The sequence below is a fragment of the Parasteatoda tepidariorum genome, chromosome 7 (genome assembly GCF_982258835.1).
Source record: "Parasteatoda tepidariorum strain Cologne lab strain chromosome 7, Ptep-v5.0, whole genome shotgun sequence".
NCBI lineage: Eukaryota > Metazoa > Arthropoda > Arachnida > Araneae > Theridiidae > Parasteatoda > Parasteatoda tepidariorum.
In genome coordinates, this window is record NC_141761.1 from 64450077 (window position 1) to 64468357 (window position 18281).

General features: G+C 30.4%; 1 protein-coding gene across 1 annotated transcript in view; it reads right to left on the bottom strand.

The window, feature by feature from the left end:
• Positions 1–17874, bottom strand: part of LOC122272127 (fatty acyl-CoA reductase 1-like) — a 102203-nt gene extending 84329 nt beyond the window's left edge. Inside the window, exons 1-2 of the mRNA XM_087167950.1 lie at positions 17217–17874; positions 12599–12715 (exon numbers count right to left, since the gene is read on the bottom strand). Coding sequence (XP_087024076.1) covers positions 12599–12715; positions 17217–17315 — 216 coding nt within the window. The 5' untranslated portion in view covers positions 17316–17874. The remainder of the gene's footprint in view (positions 1–12598; positions 12716–17216) is intronic.
• Between the last annotated feature and the right edge of the window lie 407 nt (positions 17875–18281).

Consider the following 18281-nt stretch of genomic DNA (forward strand, 5'->3'; position numbering starts at 1 on the left):
TCACCATAATACTTAATAAATAATAGGAATATATTTTTACAGTACATTTAAAATAAGAAATGCAGATATTTTCTAAAAAGCGGGACATTTTTAAAAATCAGCGGGACGCGGGACAGTCCACCAAAAAGCGGGACTGTCCCGCCAAAATCGGGACGTGTGGTCACTTTAAATTAGTGGATAATATACCTAATAAAAGGTACGTGATTTATTATTTAGTTATTGAAGTTCAATATGTTTAAAAGTGCTAAAAAAGAGGACTATGTTCGGCTTGCTGTCGAGCTTAATGTAGACATTTCTAATATGAAAACTATTGTTGATCTAATTACAGCAATTCAGAGTTGTGATACGCGTTGATACGTATAAAAATAACATTGAGTTAGTTGAAGAGTTAGCAAATAACATAATCGAAGAAAGAAAAAGTGATGAAATCCGATTAATTGAAAAATTAAAAGCTGAAAGAGTGAAATCGGAACTTGAGCTCGCTAAATTGCGAATCGAATCTAAAAGTGAACTACCTGTTGATAGTGAGAAAAACGAAAGTGTAGAATCTTTAGACTCTCTCATTAAAAGTGTGAGGACTTTAACTCATAAAATCCCTAATAGACCAGAAGGACGGGGATATTTCTTTTCGTCATTAGAAAGAGCTTTTATTTCAAAAAATGTCCCTGAGAAATTTAAGGCTGAAATTCTTCTAAATCTGTTTGGGGAAAAAGCCACAAATATAATTACATACATTAAAGATGACGAATTAGGAGATTATTCTAAAGTTAAAACTATAGTTTTGAGAGAATTCGAGCCATCCCTCCCAAAAAAAATCTGTTTAGAGAATTTTAGGAAAGCGTAAAAAATGACGAGTGAAACGTACGTGCAATTCGCGTCTACATTAATAACGAGTTGGGAATATTATTTAAAGTTAAAATATGTAACTGACTTCGAAACTTTAAAGCAATTAATAGTATCTGATAAAATTAATCAAACACTTGATAGAGAGGTTATGTGCTTTATAAATTTAAGAAGAAAGTTCTTGGTTTAAACCTGTAGAATTAGCTAGGGAGATAGATTTATTTTATACTTCTAGGGGAAAACCCGTAGTTGATAATGCTAGAATGAGTTATAAAAATAACTCGAAAACTATGTCGAAAGCGTTTCTAACGGATGTAAAAAATACTAAATGAATTTTATGTGATGAAATTCATCCTTTGTATAAATGTACTACAGTCGAACTCGTTTATAACGAGCTCGGATTTAACGAGAACTCGGATTTACCGAGGGAAACGAGAATATTTGGTTGGATCAATGTTAAGTCTATGGAACAGAAGTCGCTTTTAACGAGCAAGACCCGGTTTTAGCGAGCAATATTTTTCTGTCTTGCAATTTTTTTTTCTCATCTTTCTAGTCTTTCTGTCTTATCTTTTTTTCAAAATGATAAGAAATGTTCGCGAAATAAAAAAAACGCGATTAAATTAATTAATGTAATTAAAGTAAGTAAGTATTAATTAAATTTTGAGTAAATTCAATCATTTGACCTCCCAAGTCCCCTCCCTCTCTTTTGGTTGCACGCCTGTCTTAAGTACCCGTTTATTACGAGCACTCGGATTTAACGAGTAAATGTTACGGTCCCTTTGTGCTCGTTATAAACGAGTCCGACTGTATTTATAAAAATATGTCCGTAAGTGATAGAGTTGAGTTCGTTAAATCAAAATATTTTTGCTTTAACTGTTTAAATAATCATAACGTAAGTGAGTGTAGAAACAAAATCTTTTGTAGTATTTGCAGAAAAAGGCATCATGTTTCTCTTCACTTTCCGCGAGAGCAAAAAATAAATAGTTTGGAATCAAATGAATAATGAAAATAGGAACATTCAATCGTCCTTGAATTCTTCGGCACCAATTTTCCAAATGCCTGTGTATTACGAGACGCTTGTCGTATGTGAGGGTGGGGAAAATATATTTTCTTCTACTACAATGGGAAAAGAATTAACAACAATCTTACTCAGCACTTTTATTTGTTTAATTAAAGATGAATCAAATAAGTGTTTTGAAGTTCGAGGATTATTAGACGTGGGATCGAATTCTAATTTTATGAATAAAAGCTTAGCAGATTCTCTTAATTTAAATTGGTCAAGTTCAAATATAACTGTATCGGGAATAAAAATCGAAAGTTAATGCTACTATTTTAAATAGAGATAAGAGTTTTGATTTAAACTTAAATTTTGCAGTAATTCCTAAAATTACAGAACTTACACCAGCTAATCCTCTTAATGTAAATATTCTATCGCTAAATAATATTTATTCCGAGTCCTATTGATTTGTTGTAAGGAGCAGAACACTTTTGTGAAATCTTAAAATCGGGTCACATTATCCTTCAGGATACAAAATTTAAAATAACAAAATAGCGTTTTCGGGTATATTGTCAGTGGGAGTCTTCCGACCTAAAACGAAAATAAAATATATTGTGGGCTCGTTACAGATAATTTTGAGTTAGAAAAAACATTAAAAACTTTTTGGGAAATAGAAAATGTAGAGAGAGAGAGTCTAAAATTTCAAAAACTAAAAAAGCTGAAATTTGTGAAGAGCATTTTCTTGAAAATTATTCAAGAACTGAGAGTGGAAAATATGTTGTTAAAATGCCCTTTAGAGAAGATCCGTCGTGTCTGGGTGAATCTAAGAAAAAAGCTTGTGTTTGTAAAAGTAAAGTGTTTTAATTCGTTATGGAATCGCCTTGCTAGAGAACCTCAATTTTGTGAACTTCACAAAGCATTTATGCTAGAGTATTTAAATATGGGTCATATGGAGGAAGTACAAGAGTCTGAAGAACCAGATGTGCAGTATTATATTCCTCGTCATTGTGTGTTTAGACCTGAATAAAAAAGTACCCCTTTGAGATTTGTGTTTAAAGCAAGTGCATTAAGTTCTACTGGAACATCATTAAATTGTTTACAGTACAACGGAGGTATAATTCAGGATGATTCATTGTGCATCATGCTTAGGTTTAGAAAACATCAATTTGCCTTTGTTGCTGACATCAAAAAGACTCCTTTTTATATGTAAACAGATAATTTTGATTTCTGGTTTGGCTTCTGGGTATTTTAAATGTTCACTATTGAAGGAGCTTTGTAACATCCGAATTCGATTTTATTCCGTAATAATATGATTTCTACCCCTTTTATCTTTTTTTTATTTAAATAAATTAACAAATATTTATTTTGAATTAGCAAATATAAATTTTTATTTAAATAAAAAAAAGACTCTCTTTAAGTTAATATTAACTAGGGTATAGTTAATAAGACTAGGGAAAGAATAAAGAACTGTCTTTTCCGTAAATTTTGGTATTCGTTTCTCATTAATCAACATTATTGAGGTTTATTAATTATAATTTTGTACTATAAGTCGCGCCAGCGATATTTTAAAGTTAGAGGGACTTGCTTGTTTGTAAATATTTAATCAGTTCATTTCTTTTCTTTGAAGCACTTTTCAAATTTTAGATTCAATAATTTTAATCTTTCTGATTAGCATTGATGGGGAAGATGAACCTTGTAAAAAATCAATGGATTTGGGATGGAGGTATTGTACTAGCCTCCATACTCAACCGATATTGCGCTATAGGATTTCCACCTTACTTTACTTTATTCCATATAGAATAGAAAATATGGGAGATGTCCAATATGTTATCTCAAGAAATTTTGTTTTAAAATAAATTGATTTTTATCAAACTGGCATTGAAAACTTATGCACTAGAATTGAAAAAGATTTTTAAATAACATGAGTGTAACACTGACTAAAGATGAAACTTATTAAATTTTTTTTGTTGAAATTTAACGTTAAAAAAAAGAAAGATATTTTTTCCAAGTTCCTCTAACGAAAAACAAAACAAATGTATCAAAAGTAGAAATTAAAAAAAATTTATTCGACTTCAATTTATAAAGAATACAGTTATATTATGCTTAAAAAAAATAACATTTAAAAGAAATTAAGCATTTAAAATCGACTCATTCTTTTAAATAAAATTATTACTTTCCCTTCTGGTTTATTGTGACAGATAATTCTTTCTATTTATCCAATCAAGTTCAAATACATTTTATTTAACTTGTAGTGGATGACAATTGATGTTAATAGATCTTTTCCAAATATAAGTTCATTATTCCTTCGAGTTCTTTATTGCTACAAGTTATTTTCATTCATTTTTGAGTTTTATGCATATTTTCAATTTTTAAGCAAAAACTGAAGAAAACTATTTCTATATTAATTAAGGTAAGTGCTACTTACCCCGTTCTCCAGGACTGCCACATTTTGGAGGGTAATAAATATCAATTTGCTCAGTCATAAAAGACTAACATGTTTTATAGACAATCACTTTAATAACGAAATATAACAAACAAAAAAGGATTAACAATTAAACATCTAATTATCGTACGGAGCTAAACATGCTTGTTCACAGATTGAGATCAAAACATCAACTGGTGGCGCTGTGGGCGCACCAAAACAACATGCGCAGAAGTGGGAATTCTCGACAATCTCCCACCTTTGGATTCGAAGAAATATTTTCGAATCCAAACAGAATTCTTAGTCTATATGGTCCATCTGAAAAAAACTAAACAAATAAAATTATTAGCAAAATGGTTACACTTCCAGCGGAAAAAGTCTTTGTATAGGTCTTAATAGTTTCCCAGATTGGGTTTTAAGTTCCACTAAACGGATTCTACCATCCTTTCCTGGATAAGTCTTTTCAACTTTGGCCAATGGCCAGAGTATTCTTTTATGGTTGGAATCTCCGATTAGCACAAGATCTCCCTCTTTGATAGACGACTCCCTTTTAATTTTAGAATTATCTTTAAGCAAACCTAGATATTCAATTCTGAATCGGTTTCGCAGGTCTTGTCGCAATTTTAACCGATAAGAATATCTTTTGTTCAATTTTTTTGAATCAATTAGGTCAAGTTCAGGAACACCAATTTCTTTAATTTCCTGTAGAAACATGGATGGCGTGAGCGCTGACAGATCTTCGGGATCTTCTGAAAGATACGTTATAGGACGGGAATTAATTAAACTTTCCGCGTCGCATATTACTGTAGCTAACTCCTCTTCATTCAAACAAGCTCGTCCTAGAACCTTTCTCAGGATGCCTTTCAAAACTCCTATTAATCTTTCGAAGAAGCCTCCCCACCAAGGGGCAGAGGGAGGATTAAATTTCCATGAAATTCGTTTCCTTGAAGCAAAGTCTTCAATTTCGTTCCAATTAATATTCTTCATAAGATTCGCCGTCCCCACAAGATTTGTCCCATTGTCAGAGTATACAGTGGACGGGTGTCCTCTGCGAGCAATAAATCGGCGAAGGGCCAAGATGAAACAATCTGTTGACAGGGACGATACTACTTCGAGGTGCACCGCTCGGTAGATGGCACAAGTGAAGAGTACCACCCAGCATTTTCTATCTCCTTTTAAAAGCAGAGGTCCGCACAGGTCGACACCTATAATTTCAAAAATAGCTGCGTCTCTGACTCGATCTTCTGGGAGTGGAATGCTTACGGCTTCCAATGGCTTAACCGAGAATCTTTTGCACTTGACGCAATTTCTTACGACGCTTCGAATTGTCTTTCTGATTTTAATGATCCAAAACGACTCTCTGAGGTGAGACATCAAAGTTTGAACACCGGCATGCTTCAGTTCAATATGTTTGTCCATTATTAATTTTTCCACCAAATCATGCTTGCTAGGCAATAATATAGGGAATCTAAAAGTTTCTAAGTCTTTTCTCGATGTTATTCTTGTCTCAACTCGTAAGAGACCATCGCTGTCTTTCACAGTTCGAAAATTTATCTTTCCATTAAAAGATTCTCTTTGAATTTCTTTCAAAACGAACTTCTCAGATGCTTCGATCTCTTCTACCTCCAATTTTCCCTTCTTTCTATCACTGTGATTTCTTAGAGTATTTTTATAAAATCGGATGACGTAAGCCATGATTCTCACAATTTTATTGAAGGAAGACACATTTTGGAAGATTTCAAAGGTATTAGTTGTTAAATTTGTGGCTGAGGATATAGTTCGTTTTCTTTCTGAAAGAACTACTTCAATATCCGGAGAAAGTTCACTAGCTGGCCAATTCTCGAATGGCAGTTTTAACCATTGGGGGCCCTCCCACCAATGGGATTTCAATAAATCTTTAGAATTACATCCCCGCGAGGGCAAATCTGCGGGATTATACTTTCCTTGAATATGCCGCCAAGCCTCCGGATCCGTAAGTTTTCGAATTTCATTGACTCTGTTAGCAACAAAAGTGGCTCAGTTATCTTGCCTTTTAATCCAGTATAAAGCGTTCATTAAGTCAGTGTAGAAAAAGGTTTGCACATTCTTCATATTCAAATCATCTCTTACAGTGTAAGCGAGCCTGGCTCCAATGGTACACGCGAGAATTTCTAATCTAGGAATTGTTATCGATTTTAGGGGTGCTACCTTGGATTTAGCCTGTAAGAGTTGACAGTTAACTATTCCCCCTTTAACATTTCTAATAAAAATTGAAGCCGCGTAAGCCGATTTGCTCGCGTCTACGAAGACATGCAGAGTAGAATTTTCATCTAGATCAGGTGTTTTTCTAGGGATTTCTATTTCTTTCAGATATTTTAATTCATTAGCCCACTTTAGAAATTTATTCCTCAGATTATCCGGAAGTCCTGTATCCCAATTAATTTTCTCCTTCCAACATTCCTGCAAGATTAATTTAGGAACTAGTGTGACAGGACTTGTAAACCCAATAGGGTCAAAAATTCGGCTTAACATAGATAATACATTTCGTTTACTCGGAATGGGTTGATTTTCCTCATTTATCTCACAAGATAAAGTATCCCTGTATAAATTCCATTTAAGGCCCAATACTGAAACGATTTCTTTATAGTTATCTCCAGACACGTTCAAAATTGAGGTTTCCTCATCACTATCTGGCCGATTATGTTTCCAATCCCTTAGGTCAAATTGTGCTGAAGCCATTAATTCTTTAGACACCGTAATGAAAGAATTTAACTCGTCAATAGTGTTCACACTTGCAACACAATTGTCCACATACATGGAATCTTTAAGTTTTAAAGCTATGTCTCTCTTGGTTTCATCTACATTCTCTAAATGATAATTTATAGTCGCGGCGAGTAAAAATGGGCTTGCATTTACGCCGAAAACTACACGGCAATGTGAATAAACAATAAGTTTCCCTGGATCACCTCCCTCCCACCATAGGAACCGCAGAAATTTCTTATCTGAGGGAGCAACGTTTATTTGTTGGAAAGCTCGACGAATGTCCGATATTACCCCAAATTTCCCCTGACGAAATCTGTTAATGAGTTTGGGGATCAGTTCTAAATTATTCGGCCCTTTCTCAACGCAATCGTTCAGCGACACAGAATTTCTTTCCTTAGCAGACGCATCAAAAACCGGTCGGATTTTAGTTGTGGAGTTCTCTTTAAATACTGGTCTATGCGGTAAATAATGACCTTTATCTTTTGTCAGTTCCTCTGAATCAACGGGTTCAATAATTTTTTCGGCTACCCAATCTCTGAAGACGTTTTCATATTCATGTAAACAGTTTCGTTTTTGTAACGCCTTTACGCAAGACTTTAACCGCTTTTCGGCAAGGTTTCGATTGTCCGGTAATTCAGGATGAACCTCCAACCATGGGAGTGACACTTCATACCTACCTTCTCCATCCCTTCTTAACGACCGAACAAAATGATCTTTCGCGGCTTCCTCAATTTCTGATCTCGTTTGAGAAATATTCGGTTCCGTAATTCCCAGAGAATCAAGTGACCATAAGTCACAAATATTTAAGTCAGTAACATGAAGTGATAAAAGCACTTCATTCGTTATAGGACTTTCTCCAGTTCTTCCCATTAAGGTCCAACCGAAATGCGTATTCATCGCGACAAGGCCATTCGTTATATTTTTAATTTCTCCAGTAAATAAATCTCCAGCATAATCCGCACCTATTAATCCGTGAATTTCATTAGCATGCTTATCAAATAAACATAAAGTTTCATTCACGGTTACGTCGCTAGGATAAATTCCGTGCCCTTTTAATTCCTTCATAATTTCCCTATTGTCCAATTTTGGAATCGGGGTACAAATTGTCTTTTGTTCCAGTACATTTAATGTATAAGTAAAACTATTGTCCACATTACTTAAATTAATCGTGTAATTTTTATGTGATTCTTTTTTCTTTAACCCCCCGAACAATCCATGCACAACTGTTTCCTGCCCAAGACTCTTTAATTTTAACTTACGCGCTGCAAATTCCGATATATAACTACAAGAAGATCCAGTATCAATAATCACCCTAATCAAATGTTTTTGTTTACCTCCCGAAACACTTACAATGAGAGTTTGCAACATTATTTTTTCTCTACTAGAAGAGTTACTTAAAGCACAGGCAGTATCAGGTTTCATTTGGGAAAGATCAGAATTATTCCCCTTCCCCCCTGTTTCTATCGAATTTATTTTTCTTTTCCCCATACACATTATACTGACGTGTCTGCCGGAACATATCTCACATTTAACGATAGCCTTACAAGTAGAGGAAAGGTGTCTTTTTTTTATTTTATCATTTAAGCATCGGAAACAAGAGCCAGACCGCTTACAAATGTCTATTTTTTCTTCCAAACTCAAATTATTATTCGTGCAATAAGCCGAGTAATGTTTATGAGATTTACAAAATAGACAAGTCTCTTTCTCATTCTTCCGATCTTCAAAACACTCATTAATTAATGCAGAAGCCGATGGCTGGCGCCTACACTCCTTCTCAGTAATGTGAGGATTCATTCTAACATGTGTTTTGATTTCCGAAACAGAAGTACTCAAATTTAAGAAAGTCATTTCTCTGGCTTTTAATTGAGATGATAAAAAATCGATTAGCTCATCAATTTCAGAAACAAGAGGATTTTTTGTTCTTTTGTTGAATTCTAGTAGTAGATCACGGGGCAACAATTTGGTTAAAATGGGAACTAGAATGTTCGAATAGCTATCTTTTTTAACAGATAAACTTTCTAAACTTCTAATGTTCTTTTGTATGTGATTAAAAATGTTCCTGAAGTTTTTTACGTCATTAGAGTTTTTTAATGGGCATGTATGGAGTAGGTTTTCAATGTGTACATTAATCAAAATATTTGTATCGCCAAATTGTTGCTTTAATAAATCAATAGCGTGATCATAATGTTCCGCGGTTAATTCTAAACCATCAATCACATTAAACGCAGGACCTCCTAAAAATGATCTCAAATAAATGAATTTATCAAGTTTACTGAGGTTCTTATTCTCATTAATTGACGAGTTGAAACAATTCCAAAAATTTAACCATTCAGAAATTTCTCCGTAGTACTTAGGAATAGTTAATTTAGGTAACTTTATGCGTTCCCTTTCAATGGTTTGAATGTCACTCTGATCGGGACTATTTAGAGAAATATTAGCTTCTTGAAAGGAATTATTTAAATCAAGTTCTTTGTTTAAATTCTTAATAAATCTTAATGTTCTAAATTTTGTTTTAGTTATTTTTTCTTTGTACTCTTCTATACAGTTAAATTCCTCTTCCATATCCTCGATTTTGATTAAGCCCTCAATCTGAGAATCAATAGTTTTTAATTCCTCGCTTTTTTCACCAAAAAGTTCGAGTGATTCTTCGAGATCTTCCACACTTATGTCCGGTTTAAGAATGTCAGTTTCGATTTTAGTAATTATCTTTGTCACCGAAGCTCTTACAAAGCCGCGTTTCCGTTTTAATTTATTCAATTCTTCTTCAGACATTCTGTAAGTGTGAGTCAATTTATAGTTATTCTTAATTGCTAATCTTAATTTCTTTAAATTGGTGTTTAATGTCTTATTTCAAACATGCAACATTTCGTTATCAGGTAAAAGTCAATAAATGTCAATAATAGTTTATTACCGTTTAATGGCAGTCCCTGTTCGGGCGCCAAATTTCAATTTTTAAGCAAAAACTGAAGAAAACTATTTCTATATTAATTAAGGTAAGTGCTACTTACCCCGTTCTCCAGGACTGCCACATTTTGGAGGGTAATAAATATCAATTTGCTCAGTCATAAAAGACTAACATGTTTTATAGACAATCACTTTAATAACGAAATATAACAAACAAAAAAGGATTAACAATTAAACATCTAATTATCGTACGGAGCTAAACATGCTTGTTCACAGATTGAGATCAAAACATCAACTGGTGGCGCTGTGGGCGCACCAAAACAACATGCGCAGAAGTGGGAATTCTCGACACATATATTTAATACATTTTAAATAAAAAATGTTGGATTTTGTTATTACATTTTTCAATTTTCTTTTTGAACTCACTAATAATACATTTTTGTCTTAATACATTTTTTACTAAATACATTTTTACCTAGTACATTTTTTACTAAAATTATGTTTATGCCCGACCTTGTCAAACAACGCCCAGTCAGATCTCTAAGAACTTCAGAACTGTTTGTGCTATTGAAAACTATTATAATTACTATTTTAACTCTTGAAAGCTCGAAGATATTAGTTTAGCCGCTGATACTAAAATTCGTTTACAAATTTTAATCATTCCGTTGGGCAGAAATGTTCGGAAAATGATTTTCTCGCACGACTTCAGCATTAGCCATTGTTACAAATAAAATTTTAGACTGTTCTGTTTCAACTTATACTGCACATTCAATTATTTTTTACTAGCTCAAAGATCACAAACCTCTCTGAAACCCCCGTGTTTGCTTTGTTTATATGTGTGCTTTTAAAACGCGTTTCTATAGAGTAAAACAATTTTAAATCAATGGTAATTTAAATAAATAAGAATAATAAACTAAAAATTTAAATCAATAGATAAAATTTCTTTTTCGTGCAATTCCATAAAAAGTTTGATATTAAAACTATATTTGATTTTAAATTATATTATACGATTATATTATAAAATTATATTATAATATTCATCCGAATATAAAAATAAATTAATGTCCATAACTTTCAAAATTAAAAATAATTAAATAAATAACAACAATTTTGCAAAAACATTAAAGAACATAAGAATATTATTCAATAAAATTTTAGGTTACTTTGAATTTTCGATTTCCCAGAAATATACTTTTAAATCGTTACTTTTTTGGTTTAGTACTTGTACTTTTACTTGTACTTTTTACTCGTTACTTTTTAAAATAAGAACTTTTTACTTTTTACTCGTTACTTTTTTTAAAAATACTTGTACGTTTACTCGTTACTTTTTAAAAGTAACGTTGCCATATATGGTGCCTTACCAACCAGGTTATTCTTGCCCGTTGGAACAAACTACAATAAGTTTGAGTTTTATTAGTTTAAGGTGAATAAATATTCTAAAAAGAAACTTTAATTAAAAAATAGTTTATTACCCTTGCCACCACTAAAACTATGTGCTGCTGCGGTAAATCAACTGCATTGAATTTTCCATCTCATCATACGACGGTATTTTTAAAGATACAATTTAAAATAAATGTTATTTATACACTCCAAAACTGGTTTGTTTCATCAATGAAAAATTTCATTCAAACAATCTTCCCATCTCCATTTCCGCTATGATTATTGAGGATAAATGTCATCCTATGATGATGAATGTCATCACATAAAACAGAAATGTCATAAATTGCAAACGATATGATTGGTTCAAGTGTGAGTTGATCTTAATCTTGGCGAACAAAGAGCCAAGATTTTCTTTGGCCAAGATCTTAATTATAGGCAATTTTTTTCTCAGAGGAGAGAAGCGGTTGCTGATATTTCGGGTAACTGCGATTCCTGTATTACACAAGTATTTTCCAGCAATTTTTCGTGGAGAATGGGGATACGATTGACTTGCCGGTTTTGTTGACAATAATTTTCGTGTGATATGCATTAGTTTAAGTTTAGCGTTTAGTTTAAGAGGCAATAAAAACAGTGAAAATGTTGTATGAAGCTCTGAAAGGTTTTTCTTCATCGAAATCGTAACTAATATATTTCTTTCCGAACCTTAATGTACTTGTTAAATATTTATAATTCATTTTATGTAAAAAAAAGTGGTATAAGTACTATTAATTATCCTTTTCTATTGAATTTTTTAAAAAATTTAAATAAAATAGTAAGTAACTATAAATATTAGTAGTAAGAAGTAACTATAAATATTATATAGATGATTGATTTAAAAGTATTTAATATTTCTGCACACCTCTATGGCTCCCATTCAAATTTATTTGGTGATTTTGGAGTGTTTTATTAGTACAAAGCAAATTAATATATAAACTTCATTTTCCAAAGTGCCTCGATTTTCTTTAATCAGCATTTTTCTTTTAAATGTTGTATATTTTTGATTAACACCCTCTCAACAATGTTTAAGTACATCTGAATAATACAATTTTTATTTATTGATCCCTACCTGCTTATGGAAACCATTAAAGTATTTATTAGTTCCAGTCAATTAAAACTATCATCGAATAAAATTCTGATGCGCACATTTTATACGGAGGATGAGATTTTCAAATAAATAAGGCTTTTTAAAAAAATTTATAGCTCGAAAATTATATTACATCATTGGTTTATTTGAAACATTTCTGAACTTAAACAAGTGTAAAAATGTCTACCTTTTTCTGCAATACTATCTTCTTTCTTTCTTCTGGCAATACCCCTTTCTTTGGTCTGAGTAAAATGAAGATACGTTTGATTTCAGGCAAATTTTGGAGAAGAATTCCCAACAAAACCTGAAAGAAAAATTATCAAGTTATATTCAAAATGAGCGAAGCTTTGGGATTTATAGCTGTAATTCTTTATCTGTGGTTCTCAACAAGTGTTTCGTGGGAGGATCACAGTTAAGGACTTTTTACAAAAGTTGGAACTTTTTTTTTTTCTCTAGCTAGCAATAACTTTTTAAACTACACCGATGTCCGATCAATAATTCTTAATTTATTTAATATTTTGATTATTTATATGAAATTGGTCAAGTAAAAATCTCAAAAAACATTTTTTTCAATAACATTATATTTAAGATATTATGAAAAGGATAGGAATTTATAAAAAATTAAATTAATATTTCTCATCAAAATTTTCAATTCAAAATAAAATTACCAAATTATAGAATAAAGAATTATGTTTCTGGGGCAATCATTCTTAGCAGCTATAACAGTTCTTTTTCAAAAACCATAATTCAGCTTAGTTTGTAGATTTTCTTGAAATTTATGCATATACCAAGAACAGACTCTGAAGCCCGTCCAGATCTGTGAACTTAAATGTCTGGCCTAAAACATAATTTAAAATATAGTATTGACAAAACAGTGAGAATATTTTATTTTTCTCGCTAATTATTTTCAAAATAATTTGTTGTCTTTCTTTTTTTAATACATTCTCAGCTGCTAATAATCTTTATTTAAAGAATCGGACGCAATTCAAGTCTAACTGAGCGCAATTCAACAGGGCGCAATTCAAGTCTTACTGAGCAGCCCCAGTTAAGCATTCCATTAATTTGTTACGTATTTCTTTCTTTTGACTTTTTCATTTTATTCTCCATCTGCGCATTGTAATAGAGGGCGTTGTTTTCTTTAGTTTTTAGTTTTCATTCTGCTTGCTTGTGAAATCGATGTTTGACCTGTGACTATGTGAGTTTTTATTTTTCTGGTGATTTTGCTTGAGTTTCTTTTCTTAATTTGTTATTTGCATTGCATGTTTTTTTCCTGGACTTCTATACAAAACCGTCTGGGTACTGAAGGAGTTAATTTAGGCATTTGCTTCTCCCTCAATTAGAAATGGTTTTGTTTTTATGGCTACCGAGGCCGGTACCCCCTGAAGACGTCGGCTTCGGTGGTCATATTTTTATTTTTATTTCTTTTGTTTTCTTTAATGATAAAATTACCAAATTTTAAATCATTTACCAAAGTTTACCACATTTTCTGAATTTATTACACTTTATAAGACCATATTTTATAGTGAACTTCAACAAATTGATTGCAAAAGCGCTTTGGTGAAAACTGCCGAGTGTTTTGTGCCCCGATAGAGTCGGAAACACGGAAAATTTTATCATATTCTGAAAGTTTTTTTTTACCATACATTTCTTATATGGATCGTTAAATACGATGGTGCGTATAAATCTGTGCGGAGAGTACCATTAAGTAAAATGATTTACCGATTGATAGGGAGTTCGAAATCATTATTTGTTAAACTTGAAGTAAAGGTGATCCTGAGGTCAACTGGAATGCAACTACCGAGTTGACGTGCTGAAAGAGTAATTTTTGGAAATGAATGACGTAACGCATTTATTTTTTCGAAATTCCGATTTGTTCCAAAATTATTGATATGGCAAATGCTCTTTTTTTTCAAAATATTTCTCTTTATTCGCCATATTCTCGACCCTGAGGTAGAAGATTCGGATAGAAGAATTTCTCCTGATGAAAACTTATTTGCGTAAATCCGATCAAGTAATTGCATATCAAAATAGGATAATTTCCCAAAGATTTTTTTTTCATATCTTCATCTGATATCTTAAAATATAAAGAACACATTTTTCGGCAAAAATACGACACAAAAATTAAATTTAAAACAACTGAGTATTCCGAGTATATACAAACTCGGAACGAACAAAAAAAGAAATAATCACGTCAATATAGACGTGTACGTTAACGAGTAAAATTACACTTCACTTATATCTTCATATCGTGTCACAAATTTTGTTTCCTCAAATCCAGATTATTTTCTTTTGATTATTAACAAAATGCTGTTACATACAATTATAATAAATATATATTAGGAAAATGTTCTTTTTTGTGGAAAATATCGACTTTTACATATTAACAAAATGTACTTACGTGAAATTATAACGATTATCCGAGATAGTTAATCGGATAATTATTAATGTTTAAAATTGTACTAAAAAATATCACTTGAATCGCTCACCATACACGCAGAAATGTAACCACAGAATTGAGATCAAACGTGCTGAAAGAGTCATGCTTATTTATCAATTTAATATTTTTTCAGACAAAATTTTAATATGTTCGAAAGTTATTGTAATTTAATGAATTTTTCGTGATTTTTCCCTTCCTTTTTTTGCTTTATATGAAGACTATCTATTTATTGTTTTAATTTTTTTCTTAGTTTTCTTAGTTTTGTCAATAAAATTTTCTAAAGTTTCTGCTTACATTTATTATTTTTAACGGCAAAAATATTACAAAAATATTTTTGACTATGATGAAACTTTCTACGCTGCGAAATGCACCGTTTTTGTTACGAAACAAGTGAATTTTACACTAGTCTTTGAAACTATATTTCCAGAAACCTTGTCAGAAACGAAGTATGATAGAAATATAGTAATAGTATAAGGTTAAATTAATATTAAAATTAAAACAATACAAAATATTGTTGAAATTCGAAAAACTGAAAGAGCCTTACACAGTAAAAAACTCCCAAAACATTTCTAAATATTTGGAACAGCTGCGGTACAAGTGATTTTCAAAAACATTTTTGAATACTTTGGAAATCTCTGAAACTGAATCGGCGTTAACACTTTTCAGTTTCGTACTTTTGAAAAAGAAAAAAAAAAGTTCTCTCAATTGAACAGAAACAGGCTATTAAATGAAGTTCACTCAGATTTTAGGAAATATTTTTGTTCAGTTAAAATTAGTTTCTGATATAATTTTTCACTGCTGCTGGAGCTAAAATACAATTATTAAGAATACATGGTAATGAAACAGGGTTTAATCCTTGCTTTTTTTAAAAATAATATTCTGTCAAATTATGATTCTAAAAAAAAATTGCTTTTTTTCCTTATTTAACTTTTAACCTGAGACTCCAAACGACTTCCTTATTGGAAATTATATAAAATATGGCGGTAATTATTAATGGTGGTAATTATAGGAGAGTCTGCATGTTTCAATCAATATTCAATTCAATTCAATCAATGCTAAATTATCAGCACATTTTTCTATTCAATTTTAATATTTAGTCAATATTGATTTTATGCGGTAGATTTTATATTATTCGATTTCATACCAATAAATTTTATGATTTGTAATCTGATTGCACAACATGTAGATATTAGTAAGTTACAAACCGGAGAATTCATTTAATGTGTATCTCTCTTACAAGTCACATATTGAACTTGGTTTTGCAAATAATGTTTCAACGGGACAGTAAAATATTACTTTCTGACCAATTCATATTACGTCTTACTGTTCTTTAATCTCTATGATTCTTTATCAAATCATCTTTATTAATTGTATTTTTACTCTATAAACAAAAAATAAAATTTAAGGAAAAAATATTGCTCAATAAATGATAAGACGATATTAGTAATAAAAAAGAATATCGTGCTTGAAAATTTATGATACAAAGCGGAAGATTAATTATTAAAAAAAAAAAAGAAAGAAATGGTTGAAACTGATTAACATCTATAAAATATGGTGTTCTGGTGGTTTTCAAGTTCAAGTACAAGACTAAGTTACAAATTAAATGTACTGGTAAATATATAATATTGAAATGATATAATAAACATCGATTAATACATAATATTGAAATGATATATAATATATATTGATAAATATATAATATATAATAAATATTGATATGACAAATATTGATAAATATATAATATATAATAAATATTGATATGACAAATATTGATAAATATATAATATATAATAAATATTGATATCATAAATATTGATAAATATATAATATATAATAAATATTGATATGACAAATATTGATAAATATATAATATATAAACTTTGAAATGAAAAAGCGTGCATTTAATTGGTTCAAGGTGTTTACAGAAATAAGATGTTTTTTTTATATAAACGTCAGTTAGAGTACCTAATAGGGAAAACTATAATAATTAAATGAATCAAAGATAACATTAAAAATGATTAAATATTACTATGAATGCCACCGAGAAGGGTGCTAACAGACGGTTAGTTTAAGACATACTTGATATATATATATATATATATATATATATATATATATATATATATATATATATATATATATATATATATATATATATATATATATATATATATATATATATATATATATATATATATATATATATATATATATATATATATATATATATATATATATATATATATATATATATATATATATATATATATATATATATATGTATATATATAAGAAAAGATATACAAATATATTGTATAATACGCATATAATATCTCCAAAATTAATAGAATCTAAAATTGTAATTACCGATCCAAGAAATCCACTCACTCCAGTGATAAACAAAGATTTTTCATCATAAAACTCGGACACACGTTTGTACTCTTTCTTTTTATCTTCCACACTCATATTCTTTTCGTCAAAATAAATAGATATACGTAGATGAATATTCTTTCACGAATACCAGACAAGTTTTTCTTGAATGTATCTTTAATTTCTCAGAAAGAATTTCGAGATTTCTTTTCCTTTTTTTTTCTTAAAATAAAGACTATCTATTTATTGTCTTTAAATTAAATTTCTTTCCTAAATTTGAATAAAAAGTTTCTGGGATTTCTGTAAATATTACTGATTTTTAACAGCAAAACATGTTTTGAAAAAAATTTTGACAATGACGAAGCTTTTTTTATGCTTTGAAATGACCGTTTCTGATTAAGAAACAAGTGCAACTTTCAATTTTACTCACAATCCTTTGAAACTATTTCTATAAACTTTAAAACTATTTCTATAATAACTGTCAAAAACGTACGAAAAAGTATACACTATAGAAAGGCAAATTAATATTATAAAAATTAAAACATTATAAAAAATTGACAAAGATTAAAGAAGTTCGTTTGACAAAGTTTGAAGATCTGAACAAGTCTTGGAAGCTGAAATACAATTGTTAAAACAACCTTTAAGCTTGCTATGGCGATGAAACTGTTTTTTTCCTCCCTTTTTTGACTAACAAATTTTGCTAAATATTTGCTTTTTTTCCTCATTTAAGTTTTAACTTGCGATTGCAAACGACTTCCTTATTGAAAGGGATATAACGATTAAATATAAATAAATATTGGTAATTATAGAATAGTCTACATATTTTTTTTCTTCTTAAATAGCATTAAATCATCGACATATTTTACTGTTGAGCTTAAATATTCAGTCAGTATTAAATTTAAGCGGTAGATTTTGTGTAATTAGATATATTAATACATTTTATGGCTTTTAACTTTATTAAACAACATGTGGATATTAGTAAGCTAAAAACTAGAGAAGTTATCTGATGAGTATCTCTCTTAAATGTTACATATAAAGCTTGGATTTAAAGAAACCTGTCTC